Genomic DNA, 21,194 nt, shown 5'->3' with positions numbered 1-21,194 from the left:
GCGTGAGAGTCGAGAGCTGACTGTCATGTAGCTGTAACATCTTCGGTACAGTATATACAGAACACTGCTATATCTCAACGTCTCATTAATAAACAGAGAGGAATACAATACTAATCTTGTGTTTTGAACAGCAAACTTTTATTCCAGTTAATTTCTGTGATCTTTAACAAAATGTGAACAAATTAAAGCGGAACGAGAGGGAATCGAGCCAGCATGAAATTGCTTGTAAGGCCTGTGGAAACAACATTGAGCATATTAGCTGCATTTCTTCTGCTACATTATGACATTTAGACCTTTTAAAATGTTTGCTGTACTGAAAAATGCTCCATTTAATTGAAATACAAACTTCTCAATATGAGTTGTGTTGAGTGCACTGGTGCAAGGTTGTGTATTTGAGTGTGGCGCTTTGAGTTTGCAGAATAATTATACAGTTAAACTATACATGTTCACACTTCCCTCGGTGGATTATTCTTGCAAGCACTGGACGAGATAGATGTTAGAGAAGCAGACTGGTGGTAGAAAGGCTGATGAGCTAGAAAAATTGGGGGAGTTTGGGAGGACTGATGAAACAAACTCCACTCAGAAAGATATCTCACTCCTGATTTGCGGAGATTATCAGTGTCCGACACTTGTACTAGTTGTGCTGTGCAGCCTCCAGATAAGAATGTGCTTATTAACTGAAACAAGTCGTTGGTTTAAAAAAAAAAAAGAGCGTTCCCAGATGAGTTGTGGATAGAGTGATTATTGTAAAATGAAAATATGCAGTGAACTCAAATTTGCAGGTGAATGTGAAAGTTGTTTTAAATGACCTGAACGTGTACAAATACTTACTATTATCACATTTTTAGTTTGCCTTATCAGTTTAAGTGCGTAATGAATTCTCACAGAGGAACACTGAAAGACACACACACACACACACACACACACACACACACACACACACACACACACACACACACACTTGTGAATATACGTGCTTTATTGATGCAGATCAGTCAACCAGAAGACATGTGAACAAATATTAGGGAACCAGACTGCTCGTGCAGAATCAACCGAGCGTACAGCTTGACAAAAAATACTACAAAATTCTGAGAAATGTGCAATGTGCTCTCACCTAATGCATAAATCTATGTATATTTCAAATTACTTTGAGTTTTCGAATATATGTTTTCTGACAAATTAAAATGTGCCAGCAGGAGCAGGTAATTTCATTAAGTTGAATGATGATCAAGTTTTTATGCTTATTTTTAGCACAGAGACAGGTCTTTAAACCAGTGTGAATTTTTTATTCAGTTTTGATTTACTACTTTAAAATTACAGTCTCGAACATCGCTGTTTTGTTCTCTTTGGCAGCACGTATGTCGATGAGCAGGAATTGCACCGTGCATGTTGGCAGACAGGCTTGAGACCAGGCTGGTGCATTTATTTATATCTGTTTAATCTGTGAGTCATGCAGCTGCTGAGATGAAAGGGTTACCACAGTATAGATTGTGTGTGTGTGTGTGTGTGTGTGTGTGTGTGTGTGTGTGTGTGTGTGTGTGTGTGTGCTTGTGTGTGTGTGTGCATGCATGTATCTGCGTGTGTGGGAGCAGATTATTAATGTCCTTGCTCCGCATGTGATTTTTTTCCCAGAAAAGTTGCCACCATAGACTGTATATAAAGACAGACAGCGTGTCTCCACTTCCTCCTGCTGTCCAAAAATTAAGCAAAATATCCTGAATACAGGAGCTGCCATTTTGAACTGGTGAATTGGAGCCATTGGGTATTGGGAAGTGGAGCTGCGGTGTTGCGTTCCTGCCCATACACCCCCCTGACTCAGTCACAACCAGCGCCATTGAACACGAACACACTGATTCTTTTTAGGGCCGTAAATAACTAATTAAACCAAATGTATCACAAAACATGAAGCAGCATTATAAAAACCACCAAAACCAAAGATAATTTAATCCTTTGAAACCTGGATTGACACCATTTTTCTTGTGCTGTGTTCAGACGCCTTTCACAAGCATTTAAATAATTGAAAAAAATATGGTGTAAAAGGCAATCAGCAACTTATAAAGAAATGTCTCGCAAATTGCAAAGAATTAGTTAATGGTAACAAGAAAATGACCTTAAAATTAGACAGAAAATTAAAGCAAGAGAGAGAATGAGAGAGAGAATCATAAAATCATTAGAAAATGTATGTTCAAAATTACTCAATTGCTCATTTTAGGTAATGTCTTTTTCATCAACTGCTTTCTATGTTTTTTAAAGCCAAATCAAGAAATCAAGCCAATTTGCTCAGGTTTAAAGGGTTAAGTGAAAATCTTTTGAGATGATCACTTTATCCACTAATATTTTCCTTATCTATTAGTATTCAGATTAATCATATAGTTTATAAAATGGCAGTGAAAAGCAACGAACATGTATGTGTTTTCTCAAGTTTCATACTTTATTAAACTCTCAGTACAAAAATGCTAAAAAGTGATTACTCCTAAAGTCTTGTGTTCTTTGACCAGTAGTCCAAATCCTCAAAATATCTAAATACAAGAACATAAATCAGAGAATAGCAGTAAATCCTCACAACTGAGAAGTAAAAGTAGTTTATAAAAAAAAAATATAGATAATTTTCTGTGGATCGACTAATGGATCAATCAACAAATCATTTCAGCTCAGTTTGTGATTCCTCAAATATTATGGACATAGTGTGGGCGTCCTGTAAGTTGTAAGCAGTTTTATTTTTAAAGGGATGAAGAGGTGTATGTGAAAGAAAAACTTGAGTACCAAATTAAGGAGAAGTTTTGTGTTGCAGTAGTAGTAGTAATATTTATTTCTGTTGTATCCCTTTGAAAAGCTCATGACTCCTCAGATTTATCAGGAGGGGGGTGGGGCACATCCAGGTTTGGTGAACTGTTTTTGTTTCCACTTGTCAAAAACTGATAAAACTGCAATAAAAACTAGTGTCATTGCCCCCCGCTGGCTGTAGATAGGCAGCAGTGTTAAAGGCGACTATTCAAAGCAAGGAGAGCCTGGTATCATTGTGTGGCATCGCTGTGGGAGATAGCAGGCACACGGCAGTTAGAGGGGAAGAAGAGATCAAGAGGCAGCGCCAACAGCAACCCCCTTTGATAAAAATGCTCCATCTCACACTGCCAGATCTTACATTCATAACTCTCTCACTCATGCATGGAAATGTATTCACGCCGCTCAATTTAACAGCAGCACACATATTCTGTCTTGATTGCTCAGCTAAAGGGATACATGCATTTGTAAATATGTAGTAACACACAGGAGTGTTTTATTCATTTATATCCTGATGCACTGTGGCAACAACAAGTGAATGCATACTGTACTGCACAATGTGTGTGTGTGTGCATGTGTTTGTGTGAGTGACTGAAGGACAGGAGGGTGCAACAACCCTGGGGCTTAACTGAAAACAGCTCCTGCCTGCAATAAGAAATAAGAAACCTTTTTGTAAATACTAATGTTCTGCAGCCCTGATAACCCACTAACATACAGTGATTCCAAGTAAGTTCCAATTGAAAATTCTGTATTGTTAAATTATTAATGTTTAATTTCTCTCTAGGACTGCAAGTATGGCAATATGAGTCAACGTTTTCTGAATAAAATGCCCATGGCTTGTACCAAGGAAATATAAAAAACATGTTGGTGGGGGCACCCACCAGCTCATCTGGTGGAGCAGGTGCCTATGTGCAAAGGCTATGTATCTATGCCGCACAGGACCTGGGTATGAGTCCATCTTTGGCCGTTTGCTACATGTCATCCCCTCTCTTTCCCCTTTCATACTGAAGCTGTCCTCTGTAATAAAGTCCAAAAAGCTCAAAAGTAATCTTAAAAAGAAGAGGTGGTGGTCAGATTTCCATTTAAATTCATAAAACACATTAATGCTCCATAGAGGACGAACCCTCTTCACTGAGACTTTTTGGTGAAGACATAGGTGACGTGAGGTGACGCGACAGTCGGCCTTTGTCATTATAGCTCTCTAATGTGTCTGCGCCTTAACACAATCTTGTGTCGCAAGTGGACATCTTGACATTTTGTTGTTGGCACAACAGAGAAGCATCTGTGTCCAAAACCCCACTCAGAGCCACTCTTAGGAGCCCAGATCAAATCAGTATTCCACCTCAACAATCCAACTTCCTTGCAGCTACATTATTGACTGTGGGACTATATCTCCCCTGAAGTCGTCTTCTCAGGCAGAGCTGCCTCCTATTAAGCTCCAACAATTTGAATCTCAGTAAAACTTTTCGAATTTTCGATGTAAGCTGAAGCTTTCATGCTAGTTTTTTTTCTAGGTCTTTGCTGCACATTGTTTCAATTACGACCAGCTGCATTAAATCTTTTGAAGATAATTTTACCTCTGACTGGAGCACATTATAAACTGATTATTAGTTAGTTCCTTCAGCTATTTTCCCCCCTTTGGTTTTGCAGTTTTTTTTATAGTACTGTAATTTATCAGGAAATGTTACAAAAGTGCTGCAAACTCCGTCACATTTGTTGAGAAAAGCAGCTGCAAATTCAGTCATTCCTGACCGCAATAATTACAAAACAAAACACAGTAAGATCCTGTTGGGGACTGATGTTTTATTATCTGATTATGGATTAGCATAAAACAAACCTGAGAATGAAGGGCTTGATTCAGCGGCATGAAATGCAAACTTGAATTTTGAACCTGTTTGTGTGCGCATGCATATGAGGAGACAAAGCAAAACAGAGAGGACAGAGACAACCTAGAAACAGAGACTCTGTTGGCTCCAAGCATTGTGGGTAACAAGCTGAATCCAACCAGTTGAGAACCAATGGGGGTTGGGGAGACCCCCAGTCTGTTTCCAGGGAAACAGAGCCCTTTCTCCTCCTCTGTCTCTCTCCCTCTCTCTCTGTCTGTGTCTCTCCGTCTCTCTTTCTCTCTCACATGCTCCCATGTTCCTTCTTGGCGGTGCTGAGGAGGAGGGAGATGTGGAGGTGACTCACTGTAACATCATTGCCATGGCAATGAAGAGTGAGCCGAGTGTAGAGGGAGTGAAGGGAGAAAGAGAAGGGGAATTTCCATAGGTTGAGCAGAGATGGAAATGGTTGTCACGATCTCCAACAGAAAAACAGCAAGGGGAATGTCAGTGTTGAGCACTTGCTGTATGCTTACTTGCTACTTCTTTGCATTTTTGCAAGACAACATTAAAATCCCTCAGTCTCTTTCTCCCATTTTGCCTCCTCTGTTTGTCTCTCTTCTTTACACAGCTTCATCCTCTCTCTTTCACATCAGCAGTTTTTTCTCTCCTCTTCATCCCCTCTGCCTATCACTGTCCCTATTCTCCATCCTTCTGCATTCCTCTTTATACTCTTATCATCTTCCTTCCTCTTTCACTGGCCTGTTGCGCGCAGCCCTGTGGTCTCAGCGAAGCGCATTTTCCACCAGCGGGTTATGCTGAGTCATGTCACATGCGTGTTTGGACATGAACGAGGTGGAGTGTTAATGTGATGTTGACATATGCACGCCTTGCTGCTCTGCAGCAGGCAGGGGCAAAAACGAAGGTACGGCACAGAGTGGAGGGGAGAGGTTAACTGGGGGCAGGGGAGGACATTAAGGTGTTAGAATGAGAACAAGCTCTAACAGAGTGGTGGGCTACGGGAGAGCAGTTTCTGGTTCGGCTGCGGTTATTAATATTATTGATCATGGAAATAAGGGGCTTAGTCAGGAGCATCTGCTGTGTGTCTGCAACAGTCTGAGGGAAGGTGGTGTTTGAGCTTTCACCCATGCAGTTTCATTCAGCAAACTCCAAGAATATTTATGAGTTGATATTTTCTAAAATATTTAAGAAACTGGAATCAAATATTCAGGGTCTGGGTTTGAAATTTTGTCCATACAAATGTGTGAGAACCCTGAATATTTCAATTTGATATCAGTCAAAGTGTGCACATTTTTGCACATTGCACATTTAGTTTAACACCCAGTCTTCCCTAACCCAACCAGGAGGAAAGTTATCAAAATGTTGCAAAAGTTTACACAGCAGCCAGTTTACAGGTTGTGTGTGTGTAAGGGATTATAGTGAATGATCCAGAGATTGAGTTGTAGAAGTTGCAGCAGGACTACAGAGGAAGAACAGGAGGGCAAAGCGAGAATGCTGACACGATCAGACCAGCACATTATCTCTTTGACCCCAACTAACCTCCTTTTTTTCTTTTTTTTTTTTTGCTGTTGTAGACACCCATATTCTTATCTTGCACGTTCTCTTGTGTCTGCCCCTTTAGCAGAATGAGGACGGCAGGGTAAGACACAGAAAGTGCCTTCTCACTAGTTCTTTCTGTGGATTGAAGAGCATTACAATTCTGCCAAATGTCTAATTCTAATACACTCTTCAAACTCTGCAATTGCACTCAATACATCTCAATACATCATAAGAGAAGTGACTCGATTTTAAGATCACAATTTGTAGATTTCCGTTGAATCAATAGTCTTAGCATCAGTCTGCCAGATAGAAAGGTCCATGACACAGTCTCTTCCTCAGCTCAAGCCGTGGCTTTTAAATCTTCCTCTGTGTCTCTCTACCCTTTCCTCTCCTCAGTGTTTAGTCCATCTCTCTTATCTCCCCCATGCCGTTGAACCAAGCGAGATAGTGGTGGGAGAAGTGTGGCTCCCCAGCGCCAAAGTGACTATCATTTTCAGCTCTGTATGTGTATCTGACAGAGCATCGGCCCACGGCTCCACCTCGCATACTATACAGCACCTCGCAGCCTCAGAGATGTTTACGGGGGTCGATAATGACATCAGTGATAAAGGAAGCTCGGCCAGTGCCGCTCCCCCTCCCATGTCACCCACTGTGCAGCTGATATCACCCTACCTGTAATCACCCAGTGAGACCAAGCTGATTAGTGTTGTGCAGCCATTTTACCTGATAATCACCTGTAATGTTACACTAGAGAGTGCCTGTGTGCTGGAAGGAATTCTGTTATGCTGCACTACTGAAAGTGATAATGATTGAAAAAAATGTTGTAGGATGGAAAGGGGTGAACACTGGATGCTGTGCAGGTTAAAATAGATTGATCTTATCCTCTTCTTTCTCTTTTCTTTTTATTAAAGGGAGTTTTGGGTGTATTACAACTTGGGTCTTATTTAAGTTGTTTAGGCCAATCGTTTTTATAGATTCTAAGAAACCATACTAATGTCTAAGATGTGGGATTGTCTGACAGTTTGTGTTCATTAATCCATCTTACCTCTATTGGTGATTTTGCCACGCTCCCAGAACTCAACAAATAAAGGATAATGTTTTCCCAGAATTTTCTTTTTGTCAGCAAATAAGATGAAACAACAAAAACATGCAATTTGTTTGTTAATCTCTCAACACTTTCAGACTTTCTTAGACTGACTGTGGCACGCAACTCCAAGCCCACTGGTTACAACTGAAGATTTACTTTTTAAAGGAGTTGTATACATCATTGAGATCATTAATAGTGCAGAAAACAGCTATTTGCTATGTAAAGATGTAGTGGAGTAATGGCGTCCTGAGCAGCGAATAGTGTCACACTCCCTCTGTGTGTGTCTTTGTGTTTCTTTTTGTTTCTCTGTTCTGTGTTGTGGTAGACAGTCTGCCGCTAGTGCTAGTTAGTTTCTGTGTGTATATACTACTGACTAGCCATACACTGTTGCTCTGCTCTGCGCTAATATGGCGGTCACCACTGATAACACCGCTCTGACTCACGGTGTCATTGCAAAAGCATATCCCCTGATTTGGATACCGCTTATTAGTTATGAAAGAGACCAATAAGTGATCTATCAAGCCGATATAAACTTTTGTAGTTAAAAAAGAAAATCAAAGTGTCAAAATTTAGAATACAAACTCTGCTTAAATGCTTAAATTTAATTAACTGGTGAAAACAAGAACATTTAACATATATCTTTTCTTAAAGTCATTGCTCTTTTTTTTCAGAATTTGAAGCCCTCTTTCCCAGCTGACCGCCAACGTCATTAGTCTTTGATATTTGGTTGAATTTAGGTCATGACATGGGGTTACCAAACTTCAATGTTAGGACAACGTCTGATGCCAATGTCAGCTTGGTGTAGAATATTGACAACATTTAGTCAAATGGTATGGAGACCAAAACCCAATGTTAGCAAAACGTCATGGTGTTAGTGCTGTTTATAGAGTTAGCACCATCAGCTGCTAGCCATTGGCTCCGCCACCTCCATGTTGAGAACTGCATGCAGACAACCTGAATCAGTGTCTAAATCACAGATAATGCTCTGAACATCAGATAGAACTCCTTTAAAGATGACTCCCCATTTTATTTATTATTTTTAAAAGCCCAGATTACTGAAAAGGCTGGGCAATGTAGTTTTTAGCAAATATTACTCAAGTAGGGGTTAATAAGCATTTGTTGGGGACCATTTCAGCCTCAGATATATTTACACATTTGACGCTCTGAGTATTTACGGCAGCAGGTGGTGTATGCGGGATTGCATTCAAGACAAGTCAAAAATATGCAACTAACACATGGACATACTCACTTAATTTTTTTCTAATTTCACTGCAGCTTGCACACAGTCAGATATTGTCTCTAACCAGCAGAGATCTGGTATGAAGTGCACAGAGAGAGCACTTCTTTCCACTCGCTGCTGTGTTTTACTGGTGTAACATATGGCATGTTTTGGTTAAGAAAGGGAGCTTTGAATGCCAGAGGGCAATTTTAAGCCTATCTGCCTTGAAATTGAAAAGTGAGTTTGGCTCAGGATTGGATAGTGGAGCGTGTTGATCTGTCTGTGGTCACCACAGGAGACTGTGAATAATACATGGTTAAAAGCAGAGCACACCCATTCTCATTTCTACTCGGCACTTCTTCTTCTGTCTCGCTGTCTGTCTTATTTCTGTGCTGCCTGACTTTTTTTTTTTTTTTTTAGTTAAACCCTCAGTTACACAGGAGAGAAAGATATGCTCTAGTTAGGCTTCTGACAGTGACTGACAGGCTACAAAGTTATTCTCTGCATATACACTAATGCAAAAATCAATCTTCTTATTGCGTTTTTGCTCTCACACTTTAATGTGTGTGTGTGTGTGTGTGTGTGTGTGTATTTGTGTGTGTGTGTGTGTGTGTGTCATGCAGAGTGGTAGCATCTCTTCTTTCCATTCCCCCCTCCTCCCTCATTCAGGAAGTGGACTAATGGCATTTGAGAGGATGGAGGGAGTGGGAAAGAGGGAGGAGGGACGGAGTTCCTTCCTGTGTGGTGTGTCATTTGTAGATCCTGTTGTACTGCATGTGGCCTTGAGACTCAGTGATAACCTTTACACACCACACTGTTGTGGGGACTTTATGACACTGCTCATGAAAATAATTTACAGCAGCTCAAACTTGTAGCACAGCCTATAGCATGCATGTGTGCATGTGTTTTCTGTGGAGGGAGACAGAGATATGAATGTTTGTGAAGATCTCTATCAAGCACAAATCAGCTGAGAATCTGCTCGGTTCACTGTTTCACTGCCATGTTTCTATGACATCAGTTGTGTTTATGTCTGCAAACTTGGTCTAAATGGATCACGGTTGAGGTTCTGATGTGGGAATTCTGGGTTAAATGGCCGTTCCATTGCATTTTTCCGTGTCTGAGGTTTCTTTTATTTTTTTTTTTAGTCGATTTTTAGAGTATAGTGAATTGCAGAATCTGTAAACAACGAGTGTCACTGAGAGAAAAACTACAGTTAGTATGGTTTGCTACTAAAGTGAAAGTGAAGCAAGTATAAGTTATTGTTCTTATATTTAAGAAGATACATTTTTAAAATAAATTTGACCCTGCTGGAGTGCAGTACTTTTTTTTTTTAAATTGCCAATGATATCACACTTGATGCCATGCTATGTTTTTTTTAAAGAATCTGAAAATGTTAGTTACAGTTGTCAGTGCATGACGCCTATGATCTCTTACTCTTTATGAATCAAGACTTGATAGTCTAACAATGGGGTCTGTGCTGAAAAAAGACATTTAAATTAAAAATTGACTCAAATCATGACCTTAAATTTCGAAATTCTAGTCGAATGGTGGATATAGAGATTTGTTACATCCCTAATATAAATACATGTTGAGTTGTGACTGCAGCAGGACAGTGTATAAGGGATTGATTCAAATAAACTGCAGCACCCATAATGTCACATCACCCTCTGCAACAGCATGGCTCATTTGTGTGTGTCTAATAGTTTTTGGGCAATTGGAGAAAGGAGGCAACAGTGGGATTTGTTGACAAGAAAAAATAAAGAATATCACCAGCCCTATCCTTGGAGTCTACTTCTAGGTGTGTGATAGAAACAAATTGTTATGGGGTGATACATGAATAGAAAAAAAAGAGACAAAGCTGATTTGTGGGAGAAGTGGGCCTGTGAGAGACAGAGAGGTGGAGAAAGCAGACAACAGCCGTTGCAGGTTGAGACTGTGTGTGTCTGCGTGTGTGTTTGTGTGTTTTGTGTGTGTGTGTGTGTGTGTGTGTGTGTGAGAGAGAGAGAGAGAGAGAGAGATAAACAGAGAGAGAGAGGGAGAGAGAAGATAGACACAGACAGCCTTTTGAGATTCTACTCACGCATCTCTGAGTGTCTCTTGGTCTCTGAAGTATTGAATGAAAATGACTCCCCACCTTCTCTCTCACACACACACACACACACACACAGTATGCAAGCATTACGCAGAGACATTAGCGAGGAACACAATCAGTAAACATATAGGGATGAAAGAGTTTGTGAGTTATCTCATTAAGTATTACTGAGCCCTTTAGTCTGATGGGATTAAGAAAGTCTGATTAGGTTGTAAAGTAGCGAACTGTAGTGTAATTGCACAACATTTCAATGGCTGCAGTTCCTTCAACAGTTTTTTATATTTTCTACAGGAAAAGGCAGCATGTTTTGACATACACTTTACGTAAAATGTTTTCAGTTAACATCTCCTATATTCTGCTCTTCTCCTACATTTCTTTGTTTTGATTATGAGTCATCATTTACGCGCTCATTCAACAGTCCTGTAAAGCAAAGATGCGTGAAAAGATAAAAGTTATATGGTCGTATATTAAAAAAGAGCACGTAATGTGTTAAGAACTGTTGTGACTTGGATGACTTGAAGTTAAAGTCATGTTAAGTCCCTTTGTATTCTTTTTTATGGTGTGTGTATATGTTGTTTTTATATCGCCTGAGGAAAAAGCTACACACAAATTCCTACACACAAACCATGACTGTGCAGATCACATGGAAAATAACCGACTCTTATCTTTACCCATTTATGAATCACATCATCATCTATTTTGGCACATACTTTTTTTCAGGAGCTGAGCTCATTTTATTCCTTTTTTGGACATTTTGTCTTTGTGGAGGGTGGTGTGCTTTAGTGCTCATTCAGTGATGCTGTAGTGCACTGTACTGAATGTCTTGTTGTGTATGTCTGGTATACTGTAGTGTTCTCCTGCAGGGGGTGGTTTGAATAATTTATGCAACAAATGATTTTGCCAGGAGATGCAGGTGTTCATCTGAGGACCTGCAGGTGCAATTCCACTGCCTTGGGTTTCATCACAAACACCTTTTGGTCACAACACCATGCCGTGCCTACGAATGTGGGGAGTACACAGGAAGCCACAAAGTGCAAATCATTGAGCATTTTGATGACTCATGAAATCTGAAGGCTGAATGGACAGACAGAATAAATGTTTTCAGATTCTTAGACCAAAGTCATTCTAGGATCTCAGATTGTGTTTACACCTGGTATTAACACGTGTTTCCATGATACGAACACAAGTGGACAGCCGAGACGCATCACCTGTCAAACCTGTGTCTATCAGCTGACAACTTGTGTTCACATTTCATCACTGCCTGTATCACTTTAAACTAGAGAGTCAGAAGGGCCGTGCACATGGTTATCATGTCAGGAGACATCACCGTCCGCAGAATATAACCTTCCTACAACCCTTACACTACCAAAGACACATGGTCAAATGCGTCCCAGACCACATTTGGCAAGTGGTTTGAGTGACTGGATCAGAATGTGTCTTGGTTTACACCTGTATTTAGTAATGTCTTGTGATCAGATCATTAAAGAGGTATACTAAGTGTAAAGAGGCTCTCTGTGAGACTGAAGGAGACAGAGAATCAAGGGAGAGGGAGCAAAAGGAGAGTTGAGCTGAGTGCAGTCAGATAATTTAAAGGGGTTTTGATGGGATGCAAAGAGCGGCTCTTGTTCCTTTTCTTGCTTTTAAATAATATATTTTATACAGTACAACAACAACAAGTTAGCTTTCGTTTACCAGTTTTTGAACTCGTGAGATGATCTAAGTCTTATAATGGGTCCTTTAATTTGTTCTCAAATTGAATCAGCAGTCAACTCCATTAGGTCAAGTGCCATGAATATTATGAGAAGTACTTGAGTGTGTTTGAGCTCAGTAAAAAAAAATTGTGCTATGATACATTGTGTTAATGTGTAAAGCCACCAGCTCAGTATCTCATTGTCCCTCTTGCTCGGCCTTGTCAGAAGAGTGTAAACACTGATGTGTGAGAAGTGTAAATGATGGACTCATTAACAGTGTGTAACAATGTGTGTGCATTTAATGTTTACAAAGGTTAAGTGCTGGAATATGTTGAGCTTGGCTGTGAATCAGTATTTAAACAGAACTGGCTAACAGGAATTCACTGAGTCTCATTTACAGTAGTGTTATAATGACGGCCGACAGCAAACATTTACTTCCTGGTCACTGTGCTGTTATAGCTAACTCGAGCTGCGCCACACTGATGTGGTGACATTACATCAGGTGAAGCTGTGCAGTCTCATTCGATTATCAACAACTGTGAGCGGCTCAGTGTTTGAATACAATAAAGCTGTTAGCACATCAGCATGTTAGATCTAACTGTTATCAACAGTATACGCAGTCGTTTCCAGTGGAATAAACATTAAATGTTGCTTAAATAATTCTCAATCACTGTTCACGAGTCAGCGATAAAGGTTATTAGTGAAACTGAGAGCTGCTTATTTAAAAAAAAAAAATCAAATAAACATCAACTCTTCCCAGTCTGTAAAGATACCAGGTTTTATGAGTCTACAGATCCTTAGAGCTTTATCGACCGTTTGCCACGGACACTTTGAGTGGGCACTCATGTTGTTATCAGTCCATTTGACAAACTTCATAGATTCTTTTCTCAGTGCGTGAGTTAAAAAACAGCTTTCAGGCCTTACATGTTAGCGTGTGGTTGGTGTCATTCTTATTATACTGCAACAGATACTGCCTTTTTCAAGCCAATATTTTAGGGTGGGCTCATTATTTTTTCAGAAATATATAACTTGGACAGACAAACATTTTTCAGAATCCCCAAAATAGTTTTGTTACACACTGCTACACACTGCACTGTACTGAAGAAAAAATGTGTCATTGCTGTATGCTGGACAAATCGTGACTCCAATAATGTTTTTAAAGGATCTCAAACATTTTTGACACACGGACAATTTGTTCTTCTAGCCGTAATTTTTATATTATCCAACAGAGTATTGTTTCACTGATACTAACCTTTACAGCATTGTTATATACGCAAGAGTGAATTAGCAATGAATGGATTGTGGTCACTGATGGCACCTTGAACGCCACATCACTTGCAGCCATTATGTGCCCCATCCCAAAGTCCACCTCACAAAAGATATTGCACCAATGATGTCACAGCGCAAACACGCCCATAAAGTTTTGCATCCAAGTGCAATTTCAGCTTTTTTTTTTTTGCATTTTCCTGCAATTATCCATGTTGGAAAGTGTTACATTTGCGGCAAGAATACAGTAGACAGAACGATGGCAGAGAGAAAAGGAAAACCTAAATTTTCAGACTGAGCTACAGGTCCTGACTGAGGAGTGGTAGAGCCATTCCCCAAAATGTCACCCCTTAAAAATAAATGTGCTTCAATTACCATCAACTCTCTGAAGATGCCTTTAATTTCACTGTAACTGCAACTGGCTTAAGCGCTTATCTGTTTAAATTGCACAGTTTTTGTGATCAGGCTCATTTGTATAGTGAAAGGGGCCAGTTTTGTGTATTTATGTGTAATGCCTGACTTAAACACATGCATATAGCACAGGTGTACTGAGATGCTATTTGTTTGGCAGCGCATGTAGAGGGCAATTTCTCCCACTGAGGGTGCTTGAGGATTGAGAATTACACGGTTTATTTTTGTCTTATTTGTGCAGTTTTAGTGGCTGCAATATTTGTGTAAACCTTTTGTGAATTTACCCAACCCCTATTTTTGTTATTGTTATTTCAGTTTTGTTCATTTTGCAGAGACAATATTGGTTAAATAAAAGGAAAAAAATGCAATGTGCCAGAAAACGTCTGATTTACATTAGCAGTTGTAGCATTACATAATACCTTTTGGATATTATTAACAATAATATCCAAAAGATATTATGTAATGCTACAACTGCTAATTAAGTATTAATACCATTATTCGCTGATAGCTACAGTGAGCGTTGATACCAAAATCTTACTAAAAAGTTGCAGAATTAAAGGAATAGTTTGACAATTTGGGAAGAATACTTATTTTCCTTCATGAGTTACTGTGCCTGGCCAAGAGATGCTCTGGCAAATAAACTCTCTATAACTACATAACATGATGTTCTTACAACTTGTGTTTGGTATGGATAATAGAAAGGAGATACATTTTAACAGGGGCTGGTGAGACAGATTGTGTTACCTTTGGACACAGCTAGGCTAGCTGTTTCCTCCTGTTTCTAGTCTGAGCTGAGCTGAGCTAATGGACTGCTTGCAGTAGCTTCATTTTAACTCTACAAAGATGAGAGTGGTATTAATCTCTTCTAACTCTTAGTAAGAAAGTAAATAAGCCTGTTTCACAAAATATCAAGCACTTTAGATGCTGCTGCACAAATTTTACACAAGCATCAGTATGCAGACCATGTAACTCATCCAACTTTGTGCAAACAAAAGATTCACAGCCTCTCTTCCAAAGAGGCTTTGTGAGTCCGTCTCAGCATGATTCATTCTAATTTTCTAATGTCATTTGAGTCAATCTGATTCGTCATAATCAAGAGGGACTGTCAGCACCAAAGGAGTTGGTGTTGTTGCCAGTATTTTTGTTTTCTGTACATGTAGGGTGGTGCTGGTTTTGGGGCAGGCAAATATATCCTGCTGTGTTTTTTTTTATTTATTTATTTTTTCTTGTTGCTGTGTTTGGAAAATGCTGCTTTGTCAGCAGGTCAGGTAGATTTTTTTCCCTCCCCCAGTCCTCCTTTTCCCGCACAAATAAACATTAAGTGCGCACACACACACGCACACACACACACACACACACACAGACAGACAGACAGACACACACACATGCACACTTATAATCTCTGCTTTGTCCTCCTTTCTCCTCTCCTGTCTCTCTCTCTCTCTCGCTCTCGCTCTCTCTCTCTCTTTCTCTGTGTGTGAAGGCAAACTCAGCAGACCTCCAGGCTGCAAGGGAGTAAAGGCATTCTGGGTAATCCAGGGTGCGAGAAGGAATAGGAAAGAAAAAGAAAACACTCTCTCAAAATCACAACACACACTTGATGCTGAGCATCATGTCGCACACTTAGACAAACACACACACAGAAACAAATCTAGTCTCCCACTGCTGAACTATAGAGATACAATATCCATCTGCGTCCATCTGTACATTCATCTGCTGAGACGAACACAAGCTCTGTTTGTGGCAGAATATGGAATCAAAAAGCTGCATGGCGTCCTGTTCCCTGTTGCCGAACATTAATGATAGGGAGACGTGAAGGAGAATGAGGGAGGACGAGGGAATAGCGAGGGTGGTGGGGTGGAGCAGAGGAGGATACAGGAGTGTCGTCAGTCAGCTTTTATCTCAGCTCTGATTAAACCCTGTTCCTGTCTGACCTAAAAAGTCAGCTGGCGGAAACTTCAGAGACTGTGGGTGAATTTCACTGGAGCTCTTTACACCCAGCCGATGCCTTCAGAGAGGGAGAGAAAGCGAGAGGGGAGATCAGAGAAATAGGACAGAGAGTGGGCAGATACTGAAAAAAGAAATACATGCAGAAACAGGCATGCTGGCTTTATGTGCTCACTGTTCACACATTATCATATATATGGATGCACACTCTCCCACACTGCGTGTTGTCTGGTCTGTAGACTTAATGAGGACGAGGAAGAGGCCGGTGCTGGGTGGTAACTCCGGGTTAGTTAGTAGTACAATGCCACAGGAAGCAGACGGAGGCTGTGCTGAAATGTGCCAGCGCCGCCCGTCTGGGACAAGCACAACAAAAAACACAAGGTATAAAAATAAACCTGAGCCAGCATGGCAGGGTATCTACAGAAACAGGAAATATCCCACTGAGGGAGAGACGGCAAGTGAGACATGGGGGAAGACCCTTGGATTGCAGATTTTCTTTTTGATTTTGTGGTTTTCATTGGTGGCATGTTTAGATGAAGTGCTGTTTTATCAGCAGTACTTAAGAATGTATTCTGATCCTTTGCTGAAGTAAAAATAGCAATCTTAACTTTAATTGCATATTAGGAAATTTCACTTCAACCATCAAAAGTAAGCTCGGTATTCGTAACCCATAATAAAATGCTGCCGTGAGTGTTATACTATTATACAGTGCATTGAAATGATTTCAACTCTTTTATAGTTTGTTGGGTAGTTTAATTCTTAATCATATTATTTCAATCATATTTAGGGCCACAGTAGCTCAGTCCACAGGGACTCGACTTAGGAACCGGAGGGTTGCCACTTCAAGTCCCTGCGCAGCATGAAGCATGGACTTTTAGCTGTAGAGGTGTCAGACCACATCCAGGGCACTGCCGAGGTGCACTTGAGCCAAGCACCAAAGTGCCCCAAAAGTGCCACCTGCTCAGGGCGCTTGTCCTTGTGCAGCCCCTCACTCTGACATCTCTCACTTTAATGCAAGTGCAAAGGTTCTCTTTGAGCATGTGTGTGTATTTCAGGCTTGTCTATGTAACATGTAAATGACAACAGTGTGAAGAAATTGAATTTCCCCTCGAGGATTAATAAAGTATGTGAGAAAATATAAATGTATTTTATAAACTCACTATAAGTAGGCAATTTGAGGGTGGTTGAGTGCAAACTCAATTTCCCATTTTAAACCAGCCAACCCTCTCCATCCTGCAGTTACGGACACAGACCTTTTACTGATAAATTATTGAGAATTATTACAGTTTGTCAGAGCGTTTCTAATTTGACTGGAGCAGCATTTGTAGCACTGGTTCAACATGCTTTGATTCATCTCATGTGATGCTATTCAGCCAATAACATCTATGCATTCTGATCAGCATTGCCACTCGAATGAATACGATACACATACAGGAGAGACAACAGATGGAGAAATAAGAGAGTCAGAGAAAAGTCATTTTGCATGGCCTATTCTAAAGAGAGAAAAGTAGACAGCAAAAAAAGAGCTTTTAATCAAAAATGGACAGACTCTTGCATGTTCGTTTTTACCACAAGCAGTTCAAAACCAGTATGTTGCATCATATGTGTTGAAATTGTGGCGATTATTAAAAGCGGCAATATGAAACGCCACTACGAGAAAAAGCAGAGAGCGTCTTCTAGCAGAGTTCCTCTCTCCTGTTAAAAATTAAGAAATCGCCTCCAGCTCATTATCATATTTAAACTTAATCTGCAATAAACTGAACTGTATAGTAAATGTAGGGGAGTAAAACACATAATATACTATATTGCTAATGTGTAGTGGAAGATGTAGAACTACAAATTAGCATATAAAGGAAACACTCTAGTAAAATACCTCAAATTTACACTTAAGTTCGATGCTTGACTACATGTACTTAGTTATTTTCCACCACTGCTTAGCAAAGAGGTGTTGAGTGTCTGCAGACTGGTTTGAATCCTGAGCTTTACTGTGTTTCTTTGTGTGTGTTTGCATCTCTCAGAGTGCTGCAGCAGCTCCCAGCCCCGTCCTTGGGAACCTTCCCCCAGGAGAGGGCATGCCAGTGGGGCCAGTCCCTCCAGGATTCTTTCAGGTATACTGTACGGTGCATACACACACACACACACACACACACACACACACACACACACACACACACACACACACACACACAGGAATTGTGAGAGAGGAAAGAGAAATTTCTTAGGTATTCTGGCCACGTATAGATACAGTATTGAATAGTGCTATTTAATAACACCCGATATGTGAGTATTTAATTCAATGTGGAACTCACTCATACTTAACTCTATGTGTTCATGTAGGGAGCCTTTGTGTGCATTAATCTGTGTGTGGGGGCACCTATGTGTGTTTCCCAAAACGGAGAGAAAAGAGTCTGACAGTTAAAATAAATATCTCGTAAACAAAAAGTCACACATGCAGCTTTGCCCTCGATCATCTCTGTTCTCCATCAGAAGGACTCTGCCAGTCGCACATTGATTAACCGTCATTATCAGTCAAACTCAGACGCTCGCATCTGACACGCAGATCAATATCCTTCATAGGCATTTCTCAGCTCAGCTTTCAGAAAAACTCCAAACATCATTTTCCATCTCTTGAAGATCACTTGTTCTTTGAAGACAAGGTGTTGTCAAGACATGTCGGTTAAAGAAACGCAACAATTTCCAGACTGACAGCTCTTGGTTCACCTTCTATAAAATGATTTGCGTATGCATTCGATAAGAACTCACAGAAATTTATTTATTGACAAAATAAAGAATGTTACCACTTATCTAGCTTTCAGCATCATCTATTAATTCATTAACTCTCTGCTACTTTCTGTGTCACATTGCTTGCATTTATTTGTTCATACATGTATCAAAACAAGACTGTTAATCATTAGAGCACTTCAGTAGACCTAAAACAGTGCAGCTGTTTTCCTTTAATGGACATTCAGCACAGCTGGGAGAAGAGAAGAGGGGTAATTTAAGAAAAGACCCTGATCAAAACAAGTGGACCATTGCTCTCTAGTGGCAACGTATTGCATTGCTTCTCTGTTGCTGCAGACTGGCTTCTCTGACCACAGTGGCCTCAGTTCAGCAGACATAGCAACAGCATTGCTACTGTCTGTGGTGAGGACAAGTGAGAACCCACTCACAGCTGCAGAAAAGCTTCTCGCTCCTGCTGCCAAACTGCATGCAGTTAACACAAAACACTGACATCATTATTAACCAACCTCATCCTTTAGTCTCTCATTCTTTTTCCATAAATCCATTCCAATGAAAATGCGGTCGACTTACTGAGTCTGCTGTCATGGAACTGCTGTTAAATGAGCCCAAAACTCAACTGAAGTTTTTTTTGCAGTAGTTGTGGTTGGTTTCCTGTTTTGAAGAGCGAAAAAACTTCCCATATGGTGTTCTATACAGTTTGTACTCCTCTTTTGTTTCTGTGAAAGGGCTGTTGAAAATAGCAGTCCTGAGTGTTTATGATACAACCTACCTTTTATACTTTTTTTCCCCTAGCCATTTATGTCACCTCGATACCCCGGAGGACCCAGACCACCTCTCAGATTACCCAATCAGGTAAGAACCACACTGACACCTGTAGGCAGCAGTCAGAACTGTGAATAGCAAAAATGGACAGTACCGATGTGACAATGATGATTATGTTTCTGACAAATCATGTTTCCTCTGCAGGGACTTGGAGGAGTCCCAGGTAGCCAGCCGATGTTACCCAGTGGAATGGACCCCACAAGACAGCAAGGTACGCAGATATACTGGTATGCACAAACAGAGACATATGATATTAAACAGGGTATTTCTTGGTTCAGAATGAGGTGAAGGTAGTACCATCCTGATTATGTGCACACACATGTGTGTGTACTGTGCCCTCAACTGGCTCACAAAACATGCAACACAAACAACATATTTCCCATCAAATGTGATGGGAAAAAAACTACAATTATTACTAAATTGTTACAAGACAATTATATATATATATAAATTGTTCTATTAAGACACCCATCAGAGTTTTGTTGAAAGCTGGAGGTGGGACAACATTTGACAGAGATGGCCACCTCATAATTCGCTATGTAGAAAAACCCCTTTACAGCACATTTGTATAGTCAGCACCCAGTTTATTGATAAACTGGGTGCTGACTATACTGACTATATATGCTGACTGACTGATAGGGCTTTTGCTATAAAATGGACAACCCAAAACAAGAGAGTATAGCCACAGTTCTGTAAAGCTGCACTATAGGCACAGTGGTGCTTTGACCTAAATGATAATGTTGGTATGATCACATGCTCACAGTGCTCACAATGCTAACATTTGTCTATTATCATTAACTTAAATAACAGATAAGGACAATGTTAATGTATTTAGTTTTGCAGGTATTTGGCTATATATTTAAATTTGACTTGATGGTAGCACTAGAAGTAAAGTTAAGGAATAACCAAACTCATTTCCCGGTGTGTACCAATCCATCTAATAGATATTGAGATATTTTACTTAAAATCACACGTTACTATCACAGATGTGCTAGATGAGAAGTCATTGTCACCAAATCATCATGATTTTTGGGACTATGGATATCAGTAAAACATGTCATGTGCAATGAGTACATTGTTAGTTTAGTCTCTTTGTGGAATTTGTTGATAGTAATAAAAAACTCTCTTCTTACCCTGTAAGTAAACCCCATTTACACAAACTCCTCACTCCTTCAGACAATGCATCAATTATGCATAACTAAAGAGACTCGGGATGTTCAGTTCCTGTTAAAGTCAACATTAGAATGAGAAAAAAACACTGCATATGAATTTTATATGATGATTGGTCCTGTCATCTTAGAAATTGATTTCCTCTTGGGGTTTTGAAACACTGCAGCGTTGCAGACGAAGGTGTAAAATATAAAAGTACACAAAGTGAGCAGACATTTTTGAAGAGAGACTTTGGAGGACAATGATATTTTTTTTCCTGTTAAAGCAAGATAATAAGAGTTTACAGGACAGTATACTTAACTTCTTTTTGTTTTAGGGCATCCAAATATGGGAGGACCAATGCAGCGGATGACTCCACCCAGAGGCATGGTACCGCTAGGGCCCCAGGTTTGGGATCAGATCATTTCAGAAAATATTTACAAAGTATTTATCCTGACAGTTACTCTCTTTTAGACATAACTGAGGATGTTTGGTGTCTTTTTAGGGCTATGGAGGTGGGATGAGACCACCACTAAATGCCCTGGTTGGTCCTGGGATGCCTGGCATGAACATGTGAGTGTTATCAACATAATGTTATCTACAC

The 21,194-nt window shown here is 40.1% G+C and overlaps 1 protein-coding gene across 1 annotated transcript in view; it reads left to right on the top strand.

Annotated features, from left to right (window-relative positions):
- The window catches only part of ssbp2a (single stranded DNA binding protein 2a), a 65,358-nt gene that overhangs the window by 39,211 nt on the left and 4,953 nt on the right, over window positions 1–21,194 (top strand). Inside the window, exons 5-9 of the mRNA XM_042487546.2 lie at window positions 17,896–17,985; window positions 19,412–19,471; window positions 19,586–19,652; window positions 20,928–20,998; window positions 21,096–21,163. Coding sequence (XP_042343480.1) covers window positions 17,896–17,985; window positions 19,412–19,471; window positions 19,586–19,652; window positions 20,928–20,998; window positions 21,096–21,163 — 356 coding nt within the window. The remainder of the gene's footprint in view (window positions 1–17,895; window positions 17,986–19,411; window positions 19,472–19,585; window positions 19,653–20,927; window positions 20,999–21,095; window positions 21,164–21,194) is intronic.

Source organism: Plectropomus leopardus, chromosome 4 (assembly GCF_026936395.1).
Source record: "Plectropomus leopardus strain MGB_pleo_1.0 chromosome 4, ASM2693639v1, whole genome shotgun sequence".
In the NCBI taxonomy this organism is placed as follows: domain Eukaryota; kingdom Metazoa; phylum Chordata; class Actinopteri; order Perciformes; family Serranidae; genus Plectropomus; species Plectropomus leopardus.
The sequence above is the reverse complement of the archived record's forward strand: the minus strand, read 5'-3'. Positions and strand labels throughout refer to the sequence as shown.